Raw genomic sequence first — 26,895 nt, 5'->3', positions numbered from 1 at the left:
AGGGTGGCACCCAACTTTTGTAACAATATATAGAAAGGATTTCCAAAGATATTGAAATAAAAAACAGTGTGCTTATGTTTGTGCATTAAAGCAGCACAATGTCTAATCCAACACTAGTCAAACACTATATTTTGTCTCCACAGATTGGCTCAGCCATCTGGTATGCAAGTGGGAGAATTATCCACTGGGTCTCCCTGGGTTATCTTGCATACTATTTTTTATGTTCCTCAAATACTTCAAGTAACTACTCAGTGCTAAAATTATATCTACTTGCTAGAAGCAAAGATGATACTTTCCAATTCACCAAATGAAAACAAACTGTTCCGCCTAGTAACTGATAGTCTATCTGTTCCTCACACTATCCTTTTATAGTTCTAGGTACTTAGTTGTCTCTGCATAGGAATAGATAAACTAAGAAAAGAAGAGGCAGCACATGTAGGAAACAATCCTATGCCTGCGTAAAGTTGCCCTCCATTCAACAGCAGGCCTGCTGTTCTGCCTAAGCCTGGAAGACGGAGAACAAGCCTTTTAAAAAGTGATCTGCTAGGTCATGTGGCTGAGTTGAATAGGATTGGGACACAGCCTCTATGGTCCAGCCCCCCACCCCACCCTGGAATACACATTTTTGAGGATACATACCAGCCTCAGTGAAGTTAGTTTCGGCTCAGCTACCTGAGCTGGGATAAGCAAGTTATGCTGATGTATCTTTGGCTGAGCTGGGGCTGGAATTTAACAACAGCTGAGCCTGGCTGAGCTAGGAATCAACCAGCTGAGACAGAGGTCCATTGCATCCTAAACTTCTCATTCCTGCAGATGTGGCCATAAAATTGCCCCCTTAAGTGTTAAATATTTATTTATCTGAATTTCCCTGAAGAAGAATCAGAAAGGCCTGAAATGTGTTGAAACAGTCAGTATCTCTTTTGTCTATCCCATTGTGTCTACTTCTATTTGGTTTAATAAAATAACCTTTAAGGTTATTGTTTAATAAAAATTCTAGGTTTGTGATTTACTTCCAGCTAATATTCCTAATACAATGCAGCTTGACACATATAATAAAAAATTATCTATGTAACGTGTACCGTTTTCAATCCATAAATCTATCATATCCTGCTGAGATAGCTCAGTCAGTAGAGAATGTGACTCTTAATCTCAGGGTTGTGGGTTTGAGCCCCACGTTGGGCAAAAGATTCCTGCATTGCAGAAGCTTGGACCAGGTGACCCGCATAGTCTGTTCCAACTCTCTAGTTGTATAATTCTGTGAAGTGGCAAGGGTATCAGACTGTGACTGGAGAGACCCAGATTCAAGTCTGCCATCAGCCGTACAGTTTAGGGGTCAGCCAAAGTTTCACAGGCCAAATTACAGTGTGGTTGTGAGGGGGAAAGTGGCGGGGAGAGTGTATGCATGTATGTTGCCTTGAGTTCATTGGAAGAGGAATTGTAGATAAATATAAGTAATACAATATATAAATATACACACACCTATACATGTGTAAGTGTATGTATGCTTGTAATATACAGTATGTTCCATACATTTGTAGGCAAGTAAATTTCCCCTGGTTACTTATATTTTTATTAGATTTATATAACAACCTTCATCACAAGGTCTCAGGGTGGTTCACAAGATAAAGGTATTAGGTAAAAGCACAAATAAATAGTTAAAACAAAAATTTAGTTGCCAATTAACATATATTAGTGGTTAGTGACCTATCAGTATGTACCATTACTTAGGAAATATGAAATGCTAATGGGAAATTTGCTTCAAGTTTATGCATTTAAAGTAAACCACTTTTCTTGGTTGTTTTACTGTGTAATCCTTTAATGTCGGATCAAAAGTAAGGACCATTGAGTTCAAGGAGGCATTCAGCAGCCTTGTCAATTACAACATCCGCACAGCCAAAAAGGTAAGGGATTATTGTGTGGATGAGTTACTAATCTCCACTGGCATCACTAGTCCAGCCATATAATTTTGCACTTCCAATGGAAATGGATGTGCTGAGTGTGTAGGAAAGTGACTGCCATTTCACACCACCACCACCAACAGTAGGAAACAGTAATTTCCGAATAAAAGAAACATTACTTTCAAAAGGTCAGCTGGATTATCCATTGCAGGAACAGCTATAGATTTCTAGAGCAAGAAATCTATGGTCTGGGAAGGTCTTTTACACCGCTCCAGAAGGGAACAGAATTATTGTAAATTTAAACCATAAACATGAATGAAATAGTTCTAAATAAATATAAGGTTAAATCCAAACCACTTACACGTTCACAGCATATTAGCAACAGAAAGCAAACTTATCGTTTTAAGAGACAATGTTAATTCAAAATTATGTATGTTTCCTTCCAACAAAAGTTTAATATGATAATCTTAAATGAAGCAATTGCTTATAACAGCAGTTAAAACACCCATCAACATTCATAAATATCATTAGACAAAGATGCACAATGTGCTGTTAAATCATTCACAACTATGTTAATTGCTGACAATTAAACTGGATGTCCCCATGTATATTAAACTGAACATAAATTTGCAATATTCACAATCTCCCTTTATCATCTTCATCATACTTAGTGCGCATATACCTGTGGTTGCCTATTTATATTGTGATTTGCAGGCCATAACAAAGAAGCATACTGTACCTCGTGTGCTGATGGCTGTTGCCGATGGGACTGTGCTTGTTAAGGCTACAGTGGTTGTGACTGTTGCAGTGGTAAGGGAGGGGATGACAGTGGTGGGAAGCAAAATGTTGGAAACATCTGGTGAGTGGAAAAAAATATAAAATAAAATCATATCATGCAAACAGAGAAGCAGCATAACAATGATTCAATTTGTAAATACACATGTGTAGAAAATGTTCAAATTAAAACATGCTTAGCACAGACCAACAAAGGTACGGTGGTGCACTTTGAAATTCTTGACATTAGATCGCATTCTCTCTTATTCTATTCAAACAGCAACAGACAGAATTTCAAACAACTAAAAAGGACTTGTTCAAATGATTCATGTTTCCACAAAGTGGGAGAGTGAATCTGTGACAAGAATCCTTCTCTTCACTAAGCCATTTTTAAATGCCTCATACAGCAACAAAGCAAATATAGATGCAACAACATGCTGTGTCAGCGTGGGAAGATGAAAACACAACACTGTCATGCTAAAATAAACACACATGTTAACAAGAGATGGCTGTATGTTAAAACACCTACTTTCAGACAGACTCAATGAAAGAAAACGGGGGTGAATGGCTACTAACTCTAAAAAGCTGCTTTATTTGATTTGCTTCTCTTCTTCCACATTTTGTTATAGGAAAGTCTGCCAAGATCCAGAGCAGAGAACACATCAAAATCTTTACCAGCAGCCACTGTGATGAATAAGGGTTACTCGACATAAAGCAATATTTTAGTCAACTTAATTGTATCATTTGAGGATCAACTGTAGAAACTATTCATAGTAATGTTACCATATGTATGATCCATAAAGGAACCTCACCAATAGAAAAACCGAACAAACATTATCAGTTCTTAGGTTATTTTCCAAATTGAGTAAGTGCACATCTACACACAAAGCTTAAAGGCACTGCTGCTAAGTCACATCATAAATTCCCTGTAGCAAAACCTTTTGTGATTTTAATATATAGAGGACAATAAAGAGAGAAGTGGGAAGGAGAGAGAAAAAAACACCTCTAAAATCTGCACTGCCTAGAGCACTGGAGATCAATGTTCCTTTGTCTAGGAAGACACTGAAAATAAGAAAGAAAAGGCACAGTGGAAAACAACTTCAAATACTGTGAAGCTCAGTTAAACATCTAGGATGCTACATGACTCAAACCAAGCTTCAGAGGAATATGGTTGCATTCACACAGATACAAACACCATCACTACAGAAGCAGCTAATGGTATCTGTGCAACAAGGGTTTACAAAAAATGGTAATGCAAATCAGAACCACAGCTTTATTTTCAAGTTTCAAGTTCAAGAACAACTTGTATTAGGCAATACTATTAATAAAATAATACAGAACATATATCCATTGTACAAAAATCCATAATATAAAAAGGACTTTGCCAAGGTCCTGATCATTAAACCACAGTTTTCCTTGTGCATCTCTGACAGCTCCAATTTGAATATTATTTTGATTTTCTTAAAATCCAATTTGACAACATTGATGATGTAAGAGAAAGTTATCTGAGACACCAACAAACTCAAATCCAGCTTAATTTCAGATTAAACCTCTGAATCATCACAACAATTTATAGCAATGTTATCTAACTCCTTTTTCCTGATCTTTTTCTTTTTGCAGCCAGTGCATACAGGGCCACTAGGTATGTTATGAAGCTATTATTGCCACTCAAAGGAAACTGAACTATTGTTTGCTTGTGCAAACAAAGGTTTTAGAAAGTGATCCCTTGGCTCTCTGTATAAGGGGCAGGTTAACAGACAACGATTGATGTATTCCATCTGAGGTTGACTACAAATAAAAATATGTCTGCATATTGCACCTTGTTGTAGCAGCCACCCAAAAGTGTGGAAGCATTTCTTAAGGAAACTGTTAAGACTTTGGTTAGATAACTAGCTCTAAAATGCTCTGTTCTCAAGAGTGGATACCATGGGGGGAGGGGGCAATTGGGTGTTTCTAGTTAGTTGCTGATTCTATCCAGAAGAGCCAATCCTTTAGTTGAACTTATTCAAGGTCATCACAGAGCTCAGTTCTGTAGAATAATAATAGTCTAAATAAAACATATTGACATGCTGCTTTACAGTGTTGGTTATTATCACCCAATTCCACATACCACAGCGCAAGAAAACACTCAATAGGCATAGTAGCAATGTTTCAAAATATTATTTAACTCGGCGCAGTTAAGGCTCTTGCCCTAATTGCTGGCCACTCGGATTCTGTACAAAGAAGAGTAGCTGATAGCCCTGATAGTAGGGAGTATAGCTTCCCCCAAAAAAATATTCTGCAGAGTTTTCAAAACTTCAAATCAGAGTCCCAGATTTCAACACCACAGAGCACTTGAGTAAGCACTTTGCCACCAAATATCTTTAGGGCAGGTTCAATCAGCTGCCATCCCTTAATGTAATAGAATTTCATAATACATAATAGAATTACATGTCTGGACAGACTTGCTGAAAAGATTTTTTTTAAAGCAGCCATAAATAACAGTAGAGCAAGGGGGGAATACCTGATGTTACGTATACCTTTTAGTTTGCCAATCAACCAATCTTACAATGAGAAATGGACCATGTACTTTCATCTTAAGGACCTCATGTATGACCACATAAGGGGACGTGTGCCGCTCTGCCCCTTCCCTACGACAACTTTACACCAGTGTAACTTCTCTCCAACCACAGTCATGCTAGAAGCAATGCTGAGTCTGGTTTCCTGGCCTGCAGTTGTTCAGTCATGGCCATATGTTACCTTGAAGTGGACCTTAGCATTACCAAGCTACACTACTTTAATAGGCCTATAAAAGAATGATGGATAATTTCCAGTGCTCTCCTCCATTTCAATGTTTATTGGGCATGAACTAGGTGATATAGTAGTCCTTAGTGGTCCTTAGCAAATCAACCCAATTTTAATATGCTCAGAGTGTTAACAAGGTATTGTCGCAGTTTCTGTCTGGGGCATGTAGAACATAACAATGTCATGCTTATTGATGAAGTCCACTGATATTACAAGTAAAAACAACTACTCCTGTTTTATAGATCCCAGAGTTGCAGGAATATTTCTGGTCTTTTGACACATACTGGTTTCTTATGAGAAGAAGTAATGACTATAGCCAGGATTTCTAAATTAATGCCTGTTTCGAAATGTAAAGTATGTTAGCAATATAACCTATAAACTAGGCACCTGAGCACCATTTGTTAAGCTTCTTTGCTTCAAGCCTTCACCTTGGTACACTTATTTACATCCTACAGCATTTAATCAGTAGGATTACTGCATGATCCTAAACATGTTTACTTGAAGCAAATCCCACCGAGTTTAGCAATACTTGCTTGGTGGCAGGTAGGCTAAATATTGCAGCCTTGTGCATACATAGCTAAGGCATAGTAATTCAGCCTTTGTCCCAAAGTGTATGATACAATTAGCATGACATTTTGAAAAGGTTCTCATTCAAAATGTAGCTTTTGCATAATCATGTGGAAAAAGGGAAGAGTTCATGAATAGTTACCATGAATTTCTGCAGACAGAGCCATCAGCAACTCCCTACAAATACAGGTCACTTTCTTAGTTTCAGAGTTTCAGTCATATTTCAGAAAATTCAGGTTGCACAATTAAAGTTGACTGGGAGGTCTTGAGCAACAAACACACTTCCTCAAAACAACTGACTTTTTGGTATAAGGAAAGTGATGGCAAAATGCACTAGGAAGCATGGGATAAAAATTGCTTGATGCAACCTGACCACAATAAGATCAGAATGAGTGTTAAATAAGAGGCATAGCCTGTAAGAAAGAGTGTTGCTCACCCAGTATGCATTTTGTATATGATGGGTGGGTGCCATATAATCTTTCGAGAAACATACCTCATACTTTCCATGTATTGTCTCAGTGATAATAAACAGAACTCACAACATAAAATATGTTTAACTTCTCATACACAAAACCAAAAGGATAAGCAACCCGACCATTAAATGATTATCACTATTACGTCGATAGGTTGCTTTATGAGATATCAACCACAGAGAGGATGATTGTTTTAGTCTGATACATGATTTTCTTTAGAAGTATAATATTGCTACAAATATATTGATGTAAGGTGATATTGATCATTAAGAGACTTGATCCTAAGAACTGCAAGCAGAGCTGTGGACCCATCTCCTTCCCACTGCAGCCACCCCTTGCCTTCAGCTATTCTTGAAGGTTGGGGACCCTCTTCTTCAGAATATCATTCAGTACAGTGGAGGGGAGAAAAGGAGATTTGGCAGAACTCAAGGGTGTGCCCCTTGCATCAACTTATGTCTCTTCATCTTTAGCTAGAGGATTACTGCCAAGAACTCTATTTTATATATCTTGATGGACTTCCAATACTAGGGTTCTTATTATTAAAAGATAAAATCCAATTATTCAAATTTATGGCTGTTCTTCTATTTGCTCACCCACCCCTCATTCAATTTCTCTGTATATAAAAATGTAAACAGAAGCTGTAGCTGCTTGCCAAAGCAATTCTGCACTTGTGGCATTTTTTTTAAAAAAAAATCTACCAGCAAAGGAGTGCATGAGTTGGACAATAGCAACTCTAAGCAATATGCAGGGCCTGACCTCACTCAGAATTGAAATGAATCAATTTCCAGATGCTCTTCCCACACATTTTCGATACTGTGTAGCTCATTGACCCCTAACACCCAAATATCCTTTGGTGAAAGGAGGCAGTGGTTCATCTAGAGGGCAGTAGCCTACCTGGCCACCATATAAAACACTTGAGGAATTATCCCTCCCCCCGGATATTTGTTGCCCTCCCCCAACTTTACTGAACAAGTGAGGAAATGATTCCTGAACATTCAAAGCAAAAGAGGCACAGTGGCAATATGTAGCTATATGCTTTCTAAAAATGTGAACAACATCAGTAATCTTAAAACAGTAATAGCTTTGTTTCAAATTACATATTAATTTGTCCCTGGATTTAATGTACACAGCTAAATAAGGAATTTGTGGCTCCAATTTTAAAATGAATATAATACTAATCAGCTAAAGAAGTTATTGAAAATAAAATCAATTTTTCAAAAGGAGGATGGGATGGGGGGGGCATTCCTGTTCTCCCCCCCCCATCCTACAAGTTTCCTGGGTTGGTAAACCTGACTTTAGACAAAGCTTGGAAGATTTCAGGAAGAGTGAAAGACTGCAGGAGGCTACTTGGACGTCACCCTGTCAGCTCTGTCATTACTTTTCTGTTAGAGCTCAGAAGAATGGGGTTCCACACCAGAGTTTAATGTGGATTTGAAACCTGAGACCCATTGTGGGCATGTGCACAAGCATTTGTTAGCAGACCAGCAATAATTTAAGTACAAAGTTGTGTGTGCGTGTTGATAGATGATAGAGAGATAGATAGATAGATAGATAGATAGATAGATAGATAGATAGATGATAGATAGATAGATAGATATAGTGTTTCTCTCTCACTCCTCCACTTCTTTAGTCACTAAGCCTTCAGTGGGGCTCAGGAGATGAACAGATTCACTCATTGAGCAAAAGGAACTCCAACTTCCTCAAGGACTTGAGTTTGGACTAAGCTAATGGAGAGCAAGCAGCAGGACATGTGCTTAATACCCTCAATTTGTGGCACTTGAGAAAGGATGCCTTCATGGTGCTCTCTGGTGCCTGAACAGCACTCAATGCATAAGTTGTTCATCTGCAACACATTGATTCCAATGGGATGCACATTTATATGAGTGTGCATTCTGGTATGATAAATTATTAGCCCACTTGTGCCAGCAATGGGGAACTTTCATTTCAGCCCCCTCACCACCTCAGACTACTAAACATGAATTTCTCAACAAGGGGAGGTGAAGAAGAAGAAGAAGAAGAAGAAGAAGAAGAAGAAGAAGAAGAAGAAGAAGAAGAAGAAGAAGAAGAAGAAGAGGAGGAGGAGGAGGAGGATGGAATTTTTTAAAATGAACATTGTAGTCCTCACCCCAATGCCAAATGCCAAATTCATATTAAAAAGCAGATCTCATATTAGTCATAACAGATTTCTGTGGGACCTACTTTACAACCTGTTCTATATACACAGCATACATAACTTGATATACTTAAGATTTAGCACTTATATGGAGCCAAAATAGATTGTGCATTCTTAAAATAGATTATGAATTGTTTTGGCAGAGTTCTGTTAAAGTGTAAACACATTTTTGTGGCACCCCCCCCCCCGAACCATTAAAGCAAGGAGCTGAACATCTGAATTTTATGGATTGCGCTTTGTGACATTTTAACCTTTTTTTCACAAAGTTGTCAGCCGTAAAATGCAACAATGAATCAGTTTTCATGTGCAGTATAAAAATAAACTTGAACAACTTTTGAACATGTTGTTGCAAGAGAACTAAATTATATAATAAGTGAAAATATAAACCCAGTACTAATAAAATAGGGGTTGTGAATGACTAAAACTGATGAGATTCTTAATACTTAGATGTTTTACCCTTTCCCCAAACTATTATCTCAAATATGTATATTCTCCATTATCAAGCAAATGAGCTAAGACAGTTCCTCCTCTCCTATTCAGTGCTATGAAGTGGACATCTCCCCACCCTCTACCTTCTCTAACTCTAAAAAAGACATGGATTCTGGCATTACTTATAGGATGAGAACTGATAATCTCTAGTAAACCTCAACATCTGGAAAGGTGAAATCTATCAATATTAGAAAACTGAGGCAACAGTGCATGTCAAAGATGGAAATATTACACATTCAATGCTCAAGTGGCCCAAATGAGAGAGCTTCTAAAATATGCAATAATCTCAATATTAATTTATGTTTGAAAAGAATCTGTGTCTGAAATGCAATGAAAATTCCACCATTGTGATTTAGCCAGTTGTTAAGCAGATATTGGAGGCTTACTCAACAGGATGCAGGAATGTTGAAATTAAGGCCTCATTTTATTGTCTATCATTAAATTATTCTAATCCAGCAAAATTAGCTTTTTTAATTTGAGATTTAACTCAGACACTAATTAAATCAATGGGAGAGCTAAAAAGCTGATTTCTCCACATACTGACAATATGTTTACAAGTATAATCAATTGGATACCGTAGGCCTGCACTGAGTACTAGTGTGCTTCTAAGCTCAACTCAAGGTGTTTCCCTGTAATACAAAACCCTAAACAACTCCAGCCTCATATATTTGCAGGGGTTTCCATCCTATATAGACTGGTCAGGTGTTGGATCTGCAGAGGAGGCTCTGCTGGGATTTCTGCCGTCATGTGAAATCTGTTAGGCAGTGCTGTGTAAGAGAGGGGTTTCTGTTTAACATCAGGCCAAGATGCACAAAGGGGTGCATTTTCCACCAAAAAAGGTGGAAATTGTTTAATTGTACTGAGCCATATGCAACCTCTTGGGACTGCATGGTGGAAGGTGAGCTGTAAATGCCTGTGAATGAACAAATAGGAAATGCATGATTCCTTGTGTTATGGCCAGGCAATGCATGGCTCCTCATGAAAACACCACTTTTGGTGACATTGCTCTAGCACACATACTGCTTTAGTTCATATGTAATGATGCTGGTTCAGCAAGTCATGGTTTAGAAGCCTGGGCAAACCCAACTGCCATCAAATGATGGCAATGGTCTTATTCTAAGCCTCTGTGGTGCACCTGCTTGGGAGTTGGTTGCAGTAAATGGGCATTTTTCTTGTCCTGTCCCTTTTGTCCTGAGTAGCATGAGTGCTGTGGAGTGACTGTGCCATTCCATCAAGACCTGCCACATACCAGTGTATGTAAGATTTCAGTCTTACATACACTTAAAAAGGGGGATAAAGGGAACCATCTGTTAACTAAAATTCACACAAGACCAAGTCTGTCTTCATATTAGCAGATATTTACTAATAAAGGAACCCTAACTCCCCAATTCACTGGCTTGGTGGGGGCATTAAGATTGAGGTGAAGTATATGTTGGCAAAGAAGGGCTTCTCTGGTGGAGGGACACATCTACTACAGAGGTGCTGGCTACATCTGTGGTTGTTTCACTGGTTGTTGACAGAATTAGGCTCCATTGGGGGGGAGGCCCCAGCTGTGAAATATGGGTGGTCTGGGATGCAAAGTCCCTTCATTCATTGGGTAGGTTCCACGACTGGACTCCCTTGCTTCATCCGCCAAGAATTGGTGGAACTAGCGTTGCCGTATTTCAAAAGGTGAAAATCTAGACACAAAAGTTGTTGAGGTTTTTTTTTAGTACTATACCTACGTACCTGGGAGAAAACACTATTGAATTCAGTTAGGCTGAATAGAGCTGTATTGGCTGCATGCTAAAAGATTTAGCTTGCTATTCATCTGCTGAAGATGTATTGATTTGAGCTACTACAAGAGAATATAAGACAGAATTATTCCATAGTCAGATACTGTGGGAGAAAGTGATTTCCCTATAACTTTATTTTTAGACTGTCCCAATTAAAGCATCACAGTGTTCATGTTGTTTGTATAATTAATATGAACAAACACTATGCTTACTCTTAATCTCTAATTATGATAAACTACACATTTTCATTTAAGTCAAGCCTCTGCTTGCACTAAAGCGGTCTAAATCTCTCCTGAGTTTTGAAGATAACTTTGGAAATTGAGGGAATTAGCAGATAGGGTCCCACTGAGAGAACTGTTCACAGGAAAGGGAATAAAAGGCAGATAGGTGACTCTAAAGTACTTGATAATGAAAGCTGGGAGGAAGAAAAACTGCTGTGATTGAAAATAAGTAAGATCATTTTGTGGAAATTGTGTGCAAACATTAAAGCACAAATTAAAGAACAAAATGTAGGACAGATCCTGTTCAACAACAGAGGGCTCTTGTTCCATATTCTGAGATTCACACTGGGGGAAAGCTGCAGAAACTACATTAATTTCACACGTGTATGATGAACAAATACAATTTCCTCTTTAGTTCTAAAGGGTTTTACTTCTTCCACTCTACCTCAGACAATAACAGTACATAAGACCAATGAAACTTATGACAATCAACTGATCGTGACAACCACATTTAGATAAGCAACAGAGCCAATACAAAGAGGGATAGGCTTCCCTTTGGATGTGCTAGCTGCTTGTCTTTGACAAAGGATATATAACTGTTCACATTTTAAGCTATTCAGATATTAAATTTTGGGTCCTAATAATGCTCAATTATTATTAGTTCTAAATAAGTTCTAAATTGTTTAAAGTTTATTTTTGTTGAGGAAACTATACAATGCCATAGTATTTCTCAGTTTTATTACCTACAGCCAGTAGGGTTAACTGGAATACTCAAACTGAAGCACTCGAAGTTGAACAAATAATGTAGGAAACAGTTTGGCCAAAGGGCCAAATATCTACAGCTGAAACTACCCTATATAATTTCGGTGAAGAAGGGTCGGTAAGAAGAAGACTGTATAGTGGACCTGAATTCAGTAAACATATTTATCGATCGATTTTCATGTTTAGAGAATCCTCCCACAGTATTCCCTCCTTTTACTCTTGGCACCATCTTTACTCAGGGAAATTAAGCAGAAACTATGTAGCTCCACTTTCCAATTCTCAAGCAAAATTGTGAGCCAAGGAAATAGTGTCTATCAAACTCTGATCAATTTCCCTACTACTTTCACCACTTAGGTTAAACTCTCGCCCACTCATTCACACTTTATAAGATTAATCAGGCACAACTGATAATCTGTGCAAACTCTGCTTCCCAAATGCAATGTCATGTGACCAACTGGAAAATGATAAGATGTATAGCACCAATTCTGCTTAACCCCAATAGAGGTTCTTGGCAATTTCTTTCCAAAATAGTTTCATTCTGTTGTGCTTGGTCCTCTTAAATTGAACTCACAAAGGGGAAAAGACCATCATAAATTCCCTTACCCAACCATGGCAGTTATTAACTCTGCACTGGAAGAATATATTAAATGCTAGAGACAATTTTTGTGCAAAATGAAGATAAGGAAATATATGCCCTCTATTAAATGGCATAACCCTTTCTTCAATTTTCAAACTGCAAAGTAAGAAAAAAGGGGGGAAGAGTTCTGTCCCACTTGGTGCACCCAATAAAGCTATGCATCTAATCTCAATGTTGAAAAAATAAGAACAGGAATTTGTCTAAGATTATCATTATAATCAAACTATAAAGAAGAATAGTTTGATATCAAACACTACTAAACACCGAAACTTTTAAAACTTGGAACATTTGACATTATCTTATTTTAGAAGGCTTACAGTGCTAATAAACTCAAATATATACTTCTGCAATTACCCTCTGTAGTTCCAAATCTATATTTGCAGAAATTTAATTAGGAAGAAACTCCAGTATCCATTTTTATAATAATAAAAATGTCAGCAAGGCCAACTTTCAGCTAGATAATATGAAAGATGTGCAGGCACAGACTACTAAGTAATCAAACTTAACAACAGAATCCTGATAACGATTAATATGCCTGACTCACTTTGAGCTGGATAATCAGATGAACAGGGTGCAAGCAACTGAGCAGTGACCAAATATGGGGGAGCTCATGTGCATTCAGACATCTATATTTCTAAAGCAACTACTGCATGAAAAAGTATTTTCAGTTAGCAAAATGTGTGATTTCTGAAATGCCAACAGCTTCATCATCAAAAGCTTATTCACAAGTTGTCTCATTGCTTTTTATTGTTTTAATTAACAAGAATGGTTGGGGACTGCCTGGCAGGTTAAGACTTGTATGCTTCAAAGAAACATGGGGTGTAATACATACATAATACATATCCCAGTAGTGATGTATGGAAGTGAGAGCTGGACCATAAAGAAGGCTGATTGCCGAAGAATTGATGCTTTTGAATTATGGTGCTGGGGGAGACTCATGGACTCTCAAGAAGATCAAACCTATCCATTCTGAAGGAAATCAGCCCTGAGTGCTCACTGGAAGGACAGATCGTGAAGCTGAGGCTCCAATACTTTGGTCACCTCATGAGAAGAGAAGACTCCCTGGAAGTAATAACCCTGACGTTGGGAAATATTGAAGGCACTAGGAGAAGGGGAGGACAGAGGATGAGATGGTTGGACAGTGTTCTCGAAGCTACGAACATGAGTTTGACCAAACTGCAGGAGGCAGTGGAAGACAGGAGTGCCTGGCGTGCTCTGGTCCATGGGGTCACGAAGAGTTGGACACGACTAAACAACTAAACAACAACAACAAATACATATCTATGTTCTGTGCTCATAGACTGCATTCAAACATCATAGTAAACCTGCAGTAGCCAACTTGATGTCCTCTACATGTTGTTGGACTATAATTAAGATAGCAAAATGACCATTATCTATACTTGACCATTAGCTATACTGATTGAGGCTAATGTGGGTTGAGTCCAACAACATCTGGAGGGAACCAACTTCACTATCCCTGAAGGAAACTATAGCTTATGCAAACAAGCCACCAAAAATGCCAGCTTTGTGCACATCCCTGTCCCTTCCACTACATTTTCAAATTGGCTTGTTTGTTTTTATTTTTTTTAAAAAACAGTTTAATTCAACCATAGTTTGTTGGTTTCGACAACATGACAAAATGTGGTCAAGCAAAAAAAAAAAGTATCTTCTTGTGGCTGCATTGGAATAAGAGAGGAAAATGCAACTCCAAGCTTTACTGCAACTTGTCAGACTGAAGTGGGGTCTAGCAAGTCATATGAATTGGGATGTTGCATAATTACATGGAATCCCGGTCAATATGTGTTGGACATCCTGTGTGGCTGGTACAGGTCATGTCTTGGACTCAATATAAAGGCATCCCCAAGGGCAATGGCTTAATTTACTTCTGAATATGTTTTTTTATATAGTCACTATCTCTCCGGGCTGTCAGGGGCGGATGGAGCCTGGAATAAACAGTTCTTCTGTTTTTTCACTACTGATATCTCAGTGTAAAATTCCCTACAGGATTTGAACGTTTTCCTCTCAAATTAAGTATACAGAGGATTAATTAAAAAGAAAAAGTAAGAAAAATAAGGAAGAAATGAACAGGGAGAAAGAAATTCTAATGGGATGGAATAATAGAGAAGTTCAGCAGCAGCTGGAGGACCCATAAAATTAGATCAGAGCCACATGTAGATCATGGGGTGCAGGTTGCTCACCTATAACTTACATAGAATAAAGTTAAAGGGAGGTTTAATTTGCTCCTTGATACTGGTCACCCCAGTGATTGAGTATCATGCCTGATCCTGTTTGCATTGCCTCATCTATTCACCTCTAAAACCCATTCATGGCCTTCATTTTTTGGTCAGTGGAGTGTGGTGAAATGCAGGGAACTGGCAAATATATCTTGTATTTTTCTATATCCTTTGCTGATTGTTGCTGTTTTATGGTTTTTGTATTTGTGCGGGCTTAATGTTGTGCACCACTTTGTGCAACTTTCTTTTTAATTGGAAATAATTATAGAAAATTTACAGTTAAATTAAAAAATGCTCTAAAGGACACAGATTAATATCTTACTCATATAAAGCCAAAATATGATTGCAGACTGCTTCCCAAGTATTCAGAGTTGGGGGTGGGGTGGACGTGAACTGATATTTGTGTTTTATTTATTTAAGTTTTTTTAAAATTTAAACCTGAGTAATAAGTTACTGAAATTTTAATGAGCCTGTCATTACCTATGGCACTAATCCTACGTAAACTAATGATAAATTTCAAAGCACTTATCTAGCAGCATGAGCAGCATTAATCCATGGGGTGATTTTGATAAAGTACAGTTCAACAACAGAGCAAAAAATGGCTAATTAAAAAGTTGTTTAGAGAAGTACTTATTGTAAATGTGAGCAAACTGCATAATAGTAACCTGGATGCCTAGTGAACTCTGCTGCTAGCGACCTTGAATCGCCAAAAGAAACATATCCAAATATGAAAATAGATGCATTATTAAATTAACTTAATATTTCAGAACTGTTTGGAGCCATCTTCTTTTTAAATGCAACAATTTTTTTTATTGGGGGGGGGTTGCAGGATTCCAGATCAAGGAAATTAGGCAATTGATTCAATGGGTCTACTCTCAGTATGGCTAACACTTTCCTAACTGGAAGCATGGCAACTGAAATTCAGGAATTTACATTTCAGCATTTATGATTCCCAGTTGTGTTAAAGCATTGCCTCTTATCTCCCACACTGATGCTTTCTAAATGGAGGGGGGGGTACGTGTTTCTGGATTCCACCTCATACCTGAAAAGTTCATGAGATTTAGGGTAAAGCCCCTAACTAATGAGAATTATAGATTTTCAGCTCTGAGTCACCACAATAATTTTAAGAGGGCTGCTGTCTTGGTAAAGCTCACCCGCCTGCCTTAGCAAGTATAGTCACAGTGATCCCTTCGATTAGAGGAAGTGTAAAGGACAATTTGCAGCCAGCATTGACCAATCTATAAAATACATTTTTGTCGTATTTGGCATTTCCCGTCTGAAATGTTCCTTTCAATTTCTTTCATGGTAGGAGTGCAATAACATGGAAAATACCTACAACCTATTGTTAGAAAACAACTACTACATTTTCAGAATGTACAATTAGAAATATTCCCTGTCACTCGTTCACTAGAAAGTAACTTCCATCAAGCACATATTTCTGGATATTTGGCCTCTGCCAGCTGCCTGACACTTAATGAAATACTGGCTGAGTTAATATTTTTGTGATGGGAGTCGGTTGCTGGTATATTGTGGTTTACCATGAACAAGCAACATGTTTACACATGCATCCTGATGTCTTCTGCTTTGTTCTTCCCTTCACATGGACAGGAGAAACATATCAGGAAACCACAACGTATGACTTCTGAAACCAGGGTCCTAATTTGCAGCTCCAAAATGTCAGGATTTGTAAACCACAAAAACTCAAAGTTTAGTGCTTGCTTAGGGGGAAACAAACCAGGCTTCTAGGGGGTTAGATATTAAAGCAAGCCATGCTTAATTGCAGCTTCATGATTTGTTTCTCCCACTTACTCCAGGGAAGAAGCAAAGCAGAAGCAACCTGAGCTGCCGTTCATCAAGGTAAGCCACTATTAGCCAGCCAACTTTGTTTTGGGAGAGAAAGGCAGGGTAAAATTAATGCTAAATAAAAACAAACAAATTAATCAAAGCACATGTCAATGCACGCCATCATTTAAATGAAAGAGAAGGAAGTACTCACCATGTATAATCAGAACATACTCTGCGCTGTTTAGGCCAATAGAGTTTGCTGCTTCACATCGATATGTACCATTGTCCGTTCTATTTAGGGAATTAATGTTTAGCTCCCTACCATTGACAACCATCCTTTCTGGATCTGGTAAATCTCCACCATCCTTCGTCCATAATACTGGATCTGGCCTATTAAAAACAAATAGATGAAACCATTATTTTCAAATTCATTTAAAAATAAATGTGCATCATATCAAATCAACCCAACATGGGTTTCTCATACAGCAAACATTAAGCACCATAAAAATAATTAAGTACTTAATACAGATAGAGCTGAACAACACCATTCACAATTAAATATCTTTATATTATATAAAATTTGGATGGTGGTAATGTCAATTATTTTAAATTGGCTTTGCAAATGCCTTAGAACTGTAGAAATATTCATGATTAAATTTTCCTACAAAATGTTAATTGTCTCTTTATACTATATCTCTGGATACTTTCCTATTGATAAATTCTGCCTAGTGACATTTACTTGATTTGTTCCTGTCCGTTATATGAGTTACAGGCTATTCTTTCAGAATTCAGAATTAAGCTTACAGTACATATTCAGAAACCCACACCCAAGTGCCTCCACTGGCAAAAGCTTTTCTAGTGGGGGCTCCCTGCTTACGGACCACTCAGACTCAGCAATGCCACCCCCATTACTTCCTTTTCAGTACCAGGCTTTTGAATGTTCTTTTCCATTTTTATTGCTATTGCTCTTGATATCTTATTGGATTAATTTTAATGGTGATTGTGTTTATGGCACTATGGTTATTGTTTTTAATTGATTCAGCTGTTTGTGTTATGGTCTTTTTTGCTTTTTATATTTAACTGATTGTCATAGAAGTGTAATGGTTGCTTTTATTGCCACCTTAAGGTTTTGGTGTAGGGTGATGAATAAGGAAGAAATAATAACAATGATCATATCTACCAACTTTGGGACTATCGGTAATTGAAATCTTAATAGCAACTAGTCTCATATTAAGCATGCATACACAGCCACACTATAATGCATAGAATGTGGTATTGCACCAGTATGGAACAGTACCTAAACCCGTTATGCCAGCATGATGGGAACAAAGTTACATAGGCGCACATAACCCTTGCACTACTTAAGACAATAAGCTTAAAATAATAAGCCTTTACAAGGCAACACTTCAAGGCTGTAACATTAGTGAAATGTGTAGGAAGATCATCACAGGCTGCTAAAAGGCACAGAGAAAGCAAAACTACAGAAAGGTTAGTACCAGGTTCTTATACTAGCAATTAAAGAAGAAAAAATACATGGGTATAGCAATGGATGTGCAATAAAATCAGAGTAACTGGGACAGACAGGTAGAATTGTGGAAGAGAATTAATCTATAAAGGCTTGGTAACGATAAATGTATTATCTAATAGGAACTATGGAGAAGCAAAAAGTTTGTAAAGAGGAATCTGAGATGACTACGAGAAAATATTTTTCACAGATACAGTTATAAATTATGTGGCAGCCTATATATTATGAAAAATTATAGTGTTTCTATTTTATGCCACTCTGTCCTAAAGCCTCAGGGTAAAAGAAAATATAAATATAATATACATATTTCCTAATAAATAACTTAACAGAAAGTCTAGCAATAATATACAATATTGTAATGCTACCATTAAATTTAACGCAGCAAGCAGAAACCCAAATGTTAACCCACAAATCTGTATACATACATTCTGATTCTGGTTTTCCTATGTATGAAACTCTAGCAATAGTGCATATGTTTTGGTGGGACAGGTTACAATACAAAAAAAAAGAAAGCTTAAATTTTAGCAAGGAAAAACAGTGGCACCTCCAGCTATACATTAGCATGGGACCTCCATACACCTGACCCCACCACCTGGTTTTAGTCTAACCAGTTCTCACTGTAAATCTATGGATTGGCTTATTACCATATTTATTCAAGTTTAATGCGCCATTGAATCTAATGCACACCTCAGTTTCCAGAACCTTGAAACAAAAACACACAAAAAAGAGGATTTGCTAGCAAGTGCAAGTGTGCCATCAAATCTAATGTGCACCTTAATTTTCACAATGTAATTTGGCCAAAAAGGTGAGCATTAGATTCGAGTAAATATGGTAGATCCCTGAGGAAGGAAGAACTGGATACATAGTACTAAACACATTGTAAAATCCCAAGGGAAAGCCAGCCACTTACTACCACCTGCTTTTGTGTGTTAATGAAGTGTCTTCAAGGTGTACAATCTTCTAGCCTCTGACCACACAAGTCTCTAACTGCCTTCACATGCCAGCACTCTCCAAAGTTTGGCACTTTGACATAGGAATTCCCTTCTGGCATTTCTTATAGGTATTTATAGCACAAACCTAACATGCCTATCAAAAACTGATCACTGTTTGTTTCGGCAATACTTATTCATACATAAGGGTGTTTAGGATATTTTTGTGTCCATTGTAAGCTTTGTCGGCTGTTTTGGGTTGAGAAATAGACCAGAATTCGTAAATAAATAATCTCTCACACTGAGCAGTACTTCCATATCATATGATATTATGCAATAATGTAGCATGCTTAAAAGTTGCAATTTACGTCAGCATCTTTAGTTTATTGATAATATATCCAAATACTGACCCTGGTGACTGTTCCTAAAAATAGAAGCAATGTGGGAAAGGTATATTTAATATCACCTGACTGAGATAATCTGTGCTTAAATAATATAGTTTTGATTTAAAAAATATTTTGCAATTACTTTCACTTGGATTATACTCTTAACAACAAAGACAGAAGATGAAATATTTGTTGAAAAATAAACATAGACATAGTAATAAATGCATTCCAAATACAACATACGGTTTTTGCAACTAGAAACACTATTTCCTTAGTAAAAATAAATGTTTATTTAACTTTATCAACTATATGCTGAGTCCGACTATTAAGTCTTCTGACTTATATCTGAAACCAAAGCTAGAAGCTAAAGAAAATCTCTTATGCAGCAAACAGATGATCTTGGAATCCAGTTTTGCACATGTAATCTAGCAGAAAACATTTGTGTTCAAACAGTCCATGTTGTTTATGTTAAAATGCTGACAGAACTAATTTCTCTTTAAGGGGTAGAATGAGGCAGTTGCTGAAAAGAGGTGTTCCTTAAAACGAAGGGATTCTTAGATTTATAATTTCTCTCCTTCTTGTACCTCACAAATGCATAAGGCATTCATCCCTCAGTTGATCTACTCATGTTTCTCACAAGCTTTGAAGACTCAAATACTTCTGGAAAAAAATAGGCTAAGTTATTGAATATTGTATGTATTATATTATGTGTGTTGTAAGCAATGATGGATATCGGAAAATCAGATTATCTTAAAGTATTGCTAAGTAATTTCTTGCAATATTTTATCTCTCTGTTTTTATACCTGCAAAGGTGCAGGGAGCTTGGCACCAGTGCAATAAAACAGATTGTGGCAATTCAGGATAGCGCAGCTACACCAGAGCATCTCCCGCAGGCAAGCCATGTACAAGGCAAATAAGGGTGGAAAGGAAATGCTGAGAAGACAGGACATATACCTAGTGACCTGTAAACATGATCCCTCTTTGTTCGGGAGGCAGGGGTGTGAGCAGCAGAGAATGAGTGGGTGGTGTTAGGACAGAATTTGGGATGAAGTAAAGAATGGAAGAAAATGAAATGGAAGATATGAAGTAAAGAAGGCTGATCACTGAAGATTTGATGCTTTTGAATTATGGTGCTGGAGGAGACTCTTGAGAGTCCCATGGACTGCAAGAAGATCAAACCTATCCATTCTAAAGGAAATCAGCCCTGAGTGCTCACTGGAAGGACAGAGCCTGAAGATGAGGCTCCAATACTTTGGCTACCTCATGAGAAGAGAAGACTCCCTGGAAAAGACCCTGATGCTCGGAAAGACTGAGGGGACAAGGAGAAGGGGAGGACAGAGGATGAGATGGCTGGACAGTGTTCTGGAAGCTTCCAACATGAATCTGACCAAACTGCAGGAGGCAGTGGAAGACAGGAGTGCCTGGCGTGCTCTGGTCCATGGGGTCACAAAGAGTCGGACATGACTAAATGACTAAACAACAAAACAACAAAAAGAATGGAGTGGGAGAAGATCAAGGCATAAATTGGTTGTAAGCACTGCAAATACCGGTACCTCTTCTCCCCAAACCACCGATGTCAGACAGAATGGAATTGAACATACTAATAATGGTCAGAATCCAACGAATCATGCAGCTAGTTCTGTGTGCTCACTGTGCTTTCAATACATTCTCTGAATAGTAGCTCTCCCCCTTCTTCAACGAGTTGAATGGCAAACCCTTTTGAAACTAATGTTGATCTCAACAGCCAATTGTTTCATGGTATTGAGGGGTCTTTTGTTGAAAGAACAGCTTGTTGGATAACGGTAATAATAGTGATAATAGAATGAGTCAGCATGAAAAACACACACAATTAAATACATGCTTAAATAAAATAAGACCATGCCTTCAGGATTCCCGGAGGAAAGAACATGAAATTAAAAAAGAGAGAAAAAGATCTAAAGCTGTATTTTACCACTGCAGTTTAAAAGGGAAGGCAAGATATCATTATAAAACCATCATTATAAAACCTTCCAAGAGATTTTATTGTCTGCCTTTGGGAGAATAGAAGGAAAAGAGAAGCAGAAAGCTTTCTGTTTCCTCTCCTATCTCCACTTACTATCTTCGAAAGAAAGACAAGCGGATTTCTCTTCTGTGACTCACAGAGTAAATGTAGTTATAGATGCTGCACACTATGTTGTCAAGCATAAGCGGAACATCAACTGCACAAATATAGGAATACAGTGGAACCTCGGTTTACAACTACCTCTGTTTATGAACGCCTCCGTTTACGAATGCCACGGACCCAGAAGTGTTTACATCCGGGTTCCATGGCGTTGGATGCGCAGATCGCTTCTGTGCAGCTTGTGCATGTGCAGAAACAATTTGCACCGTGCGCGCATGCGCAGAAGTGCTCTATCGGCGCTTCGCGCATGCGTAAAAGTGTGCCTTCGGGTAGTGAATGCCTCTGTTTACAAATGCCTCTGTGGAACAGATTGCATTTGTAAACCGAGGTTCCACTGTATGTAGAACTATTCTGATTTGCAGTAACAATCTGGGTTGCATTATTATTACTATTTTAGAATGGTGTGTATATAATAAGGAGAATGTAAGTTGAGAAGTTAATGTGCTTAACAAGCAGCCATTGTGCACATTGCACACAATCCTTCCAGGAAGAAATTCCTTCAGTAGCACCTTAAAGACCAACTAAGTATATATTTTGGTATGAGCTTTCGTGTGCATGCACACTTCTTCAGATATGCACACGAAAGCTCATACCAAAATATAAACTTAGTTGGTCTTTAAGGTGCTACTGAAGGAATTTTTTTATTTTGCTTCGACTCAGACCAACACGGCTACCTACCTGTAACTTCCAGGAAGAGGAAATTGTGCACATTTCCATATATATATATATATATATATATATATATATATATATATATATATATATATACAGGCCTCAGAGAAATGCACATTCCCTAAAACTTCATAGTGCATCTGTAACAACAAAACCAGACACCTTTATCTGCCCCAGCTGCAATAAAACGTGTCACTCCCATATTGTTTTTTACAGCCACAGCAGGCACTGTAACTCTCCAGAGGTTTCACTTTACCCCAGATGCTGCACTTTTTCATTGTCTCTCGAGACAAACTGATGTCAACTAATCAGGATCGTCTTACGTTTGCTCTTGTGTTGCTGCTTCTAGAACAGATGGGTAAGGCTGCAGACCTATCCACTCTTAAATGGAAGTAACCCCTGTTGAACATAGCTAGACTTACTTCTGCATGCATACAATAACAATGCAGCTGCTGTTCTAAACTGCCATAAGTTGCTGAATATAATATAATATAAACTTTATGTCAGTACTTTAAAAATAGATGCTTTGTTAAATTTGCATGCTAAGGTCAAATGGATTGGAACATGGCACCAGGAACAAAACAATACTTTAAAAACTAAACTGTGCATACCTTTGTTGCTACAGTATATGTGGTTGCAAAATTTAAATGTTGCTGATAGCTTATAAATAATGTATCCAGAATTGGGGTACATAAAAAGGAAACTATAAAGGTGAAAAAATTCAAGAGACCCTTGAGGCAAAAAATGGAAGAACATCCAGCAATATAAATGTCATTGCAATAGCATGACATTGTAAATCACACACACACACACACACATTTTCTATTTGAGAAATGACGTAGTTATAAATCCTTTAAACTAAGTTTTAAATCCCCTATAAAAGTTTAAATCCTATTTCACATGCAAGAATGGGTTAAGTAGGGTTGCCATTATAAATTAGCTCAAGGAAAAAGCACTAAATATACAGTATAGGGGACAATTTTATCCAAGCGCAAAAGCTGAGGAAAGGTGGATAAGATTGCTATAGGCCAGGATATTCTTTCCTATTGTTTAAGGATTCTCTTTCACATGGCTTTGCTACTAACCATAAATGCTAATTACCAGTAAGTGCCTATTAAGGGAGCAGATTGCTTTAGCCATTTGGATGGCCATCTCACAGCCTGCTCCAAAGGATGTGGTGGCTATGAGACTGGTTTTCCTATTGACTATTCCAAGGGTGGGCTGTGGGCCCACTGGCTCATAAGAAGCAGTCTGCAGTTTGGCCAGGAGAGGGGGGAAAGGCAATTTCATTTAAAAAGACTGAATGGATCAGACCATGGTTCATTTAGCCCAGCCTCTCATTCCCACAGTGGCCAACCAGATGACTTGTAAAGTTCATAAGCAGAGCTCAAATGCAATAGCCCTCCCCAAAATACAAAAGCAAAATACAATTCCAAGTACAATCCCTAGCATTTCCCATTAAAATGGTGTCTGATAAGAAGACTGGGGCAGATCTCTGCTCAGGATTGTAAAGTGGGTAGTAGTGTTCTAAGCAGGACTGATTGACTCAGCATAAGACACCTTTAGATGTCTAATATATATTCAGTATGTGCTGCTGCTTTCAGAGGGCAGGGGCCAAAGCTCAGTGCTTTAGTTCAATTCCTGATATCTCCTGTTAAGAGAGTTAAATAAGGGGTGAAGGCAAATACATCTGCTTGAGACCTTGGAGAGCAGACAATACTCAACAAGGTGGGCATTCATCTGACCTTGAATAAGGTAGCTTCCTACAATGTTTCTCCCAAAATAAGACACCGTCTTATTTTTATTTTACTCAAGAAAATAAGCATATGGCTTATTTTCAGGGTGTGCCTTATTTTTTAATTACCTTAAGTACCATATGGTTCCGTGCGCCTGCCTCCTCCTGCTGCACAGACGGCGGCAGAAGAAAGAAAAAGTTTCAGGAAGATCCAGCCTTTTCCTGTCCCTATAAAGTTGTCTCATCACCCACCCAATAAAGACCTAAGTGCCATAACAGGATAAGGGGCCAACCTGGCAGGACACTGGGGGAAGAAAGTGAAAGGCTGTAGTAAGTAAACAGGGCTGGTGAAGAAATCTCAGCCTTTTACCAGGGGACACTGTGGCTTTCTCTTAAAGGGAGAGCTTCGCAGCCTCCACTCCCAAACTTCCTTCTCGTTTAATCAGACACCGGAGTGCGGGTGGGGGGGGGCAGAGAGGAAAAGAGGACCACTGAAAAGGGGAGGGGGAGGAAGAAAGAAGGACCGGGTGGGGGAGGTTCGCGGAGGTGAGAAAGCAAGCGAGGCAATGGAGCAGGGAGGGGAAATTACAATGGCAATTTTAACAGCATCCGGTTCCGGGCCCCAACCCGACAGGCCTCTTCCTCTTCCTTGGCGCCCTCCAGAACTGCGCCTAGCACTACAGCTTATTTTTGGGGTATGTCTTAAATTTTGTCAACGGATGAAAATTCTGCCATAGCTTATTTTATAGGTACGTCTTATTTTATGGGAAACACGGTATATACTCATGGGACGAATGTTCCTGTGAATCTGGTAGTGTGCTGTTTGCTTATTTCTGATCCCCTACCATATTTGCTCAACTGTTATACCTGCACAACTCAGGAAGCGGGGGGGGGGACTGCAGGAGCAGCTGAAAGTGGCAGAATCATCTAATTGGTGGTGAAGCGAGAATCCAAGGATTTAATGAAAGAATGTATTTAGAACAAAAGTGTGCAAACTGTACAACTCCTCTCTTACATCCCCAACTGCATTTCATTAGCATTAACATGGCTCTCAATTAATCTCAGTAATTTGTAACAGCTATTCTGATGCACCCACTTGAGTACTGTATTATCTTGATACTGCTGACATTTGCATGTCTTGGGGGTGGGGAGGGAGAGATATTTATTGTCCTTCAAATATGCTGAGCCTTTCCCATTCTTTGTTTCCCCTCTTTTAAGAAGAAACAATTTCTCACAGTTTTCTTACTACAGCTGTTTATGAATAAAAAAGGAAACAAAGGCCTTGATCCAGAAAAGGGGCTTAGGAGCTTCTGTGTTCACAACAGGACTGCTGTCTTCCATCTGACCTATGCCTACCCCCTACTTTTCTTGACTACATTGCAAATGACTTTTGAAATGTGAGAATAATTAAAGGATACTCCTGTGCTATTTTGAATGAGGGGTGGCTACAGTTCAGAAAAGGCAACAAGCCATGGCACGGTGGCAAACAACCTCTTATCATCAGCTGCACCCCAAAACACTCTACATGCTTTAAATTCAATTATTTCCTCACTCTTACTTCTTCATGTTTAAAGCCCATATTTTTAAAGCCTGTATTTTCCTTACATAGGAATGATTCATTTATCAATATTCATTAGCAAAAAGCTTCACTAATCCTCAAAGATAAATGCTAAAAACCTAAGAATAGCATAAAAACAGCACACCAGTTGAGTCAGGAATGAGATCAAGCTGGGCTGAGTGTCAGATCAAAAGGATAAATCAGTAACATGCTGAGTTCAGGCAAGGTGGTCAACTGCTAGGAGATCTGGAAATTAGCCAGCAGTCAAGGAACCAGAGGAGCAGTACAGCCAGGAACAGTTTAAAAAGCAAAATGAAAGCCAGAACAGAGCAAGATGAGAGAAAAACAAGCAGCCAGAAGCTTGTGAAGTCTGGGGCAGCAACAGTCAAGGAAGATACTTTGCTACTTTGCATCTCTGTTGTTGATTACTAGGTGTCTGCTTACTCAAGGCAGATTTGCATCCTCCAAAAGAGGAAAGAATACACTGATTTGCATTCTTTATATGCACAGATGCACATTTAAATAAGGATAATTTAAATAGGACTACAGAGCTAAAGGCAAAGGCTCTCATAACCAAATAATTGAGGTAGGCCCGCGCCCGCACATAAACAATTGCCACAGACTGGGTTTACAATACTTCCCCTCCCCTAGCCACTAGTGTTTGTTCACTTGAGTTCATTTCTTTCTCCCTACCTACCATACAAACACATACACAATATCCACCCATCCCTTCTGTCTGTCTGTCTGTCTGTCTGTCTGTCTGTCTGTCTGTCTCTTCCTTCCCCCTCCCCCAGGCTCACGTTCTTGCTGCCTGAATGGTTGACAAGATGTTGAAAGATGGAAGAGGGAGGACTTGCTCCTGCAAGAAATATTAACCATTTTCCTGACTTCAAATTATTTTCTTCCTTTCCTTGATGATCTGGAAACTGTTGGAAGTTCCATGCAGTGCTTGTTACATTTGTAGTTTAGAAAGGAAAAGGTAAGATAGAGGAAGAAAACACTCTAGCATCCGGAATAGAATCTGGACAGAACCTTAAAATGATGGACCATCTGGGACAAAAGAGGACTCTTAGCCAACTTATGGAGTGGTGCTGCCCTTTTCTGTGAATGCAAAAACACACTAGCTAAAGGGGGGGAGGGGCAGAAAAGCCAACACATGGGGGAAAGGCATGTGGGCTCAACCTTCTTGTGGGACCCGGATGCGACGGTCAAGAAATAACCAGCAATCTATAATCTGCAGTACTTCTAAGAGGTTTTGCTATGCATTGCCTAAAGAGGATTGTCTACCTCATACAAATCATAAAGGGAACAGATGAGCTCACAGGAAGTTTCTTTTTCCGCAGGGCAGGGAGAGACA

At 38.5% G+C, this 26,895-nt stretch overlaps 1 protein-coding gene across 4 annotated transcripts in view; it reads right to left on the bottom strand.

Annotated features, from left to right (window-relative positions):
• The window catches only part of CADM2 (cell adhesion molecule 2), a 370,367-nt gene that overhangs the window by 47,196 nt on the left and 296,276 nt on the right, over positions 1-26,895 (bottom strand). For 2 of the 4 annotated variants that reach the window (XM_088667995.1, XM_035116024.3), the window contains 2 exons: positions 16,784-16,962; positions 2,638-2,754 (listed from right to left, as the gene is read on the bottom strand). In XM_088667995.1, coding sequence (XP_088524121.1) covers positions 2,638-2,754; positions 16,784-16,962 — 296 coding nt within the window. The remainder of the gene's footprint in view (positions 1-2,637; positions 2,755-16,783; positions 16,963-26,895) is intronic. The other 2 variants (XM_088667996.1, XM_060273644.2) reach the window with 1 other exon arrangement.

This window comes from Zootoca vivipara, chromosome 4 (genome assembly GCF_965207765.1).
Source record: "Zootoca vivipara chromosome 4, rZooViv2.hap1.1, whole genome shotgun sequence".
Lineage (NCBI taxonomy): Eukaryota > Metazoa > Chordata > Lepidosauria > Squamata > Lacertidae > Zootoca > Zootoca vivipara.
This window is presented reverse-complemented; position numbering and strand designations above follow the sequence as displayed.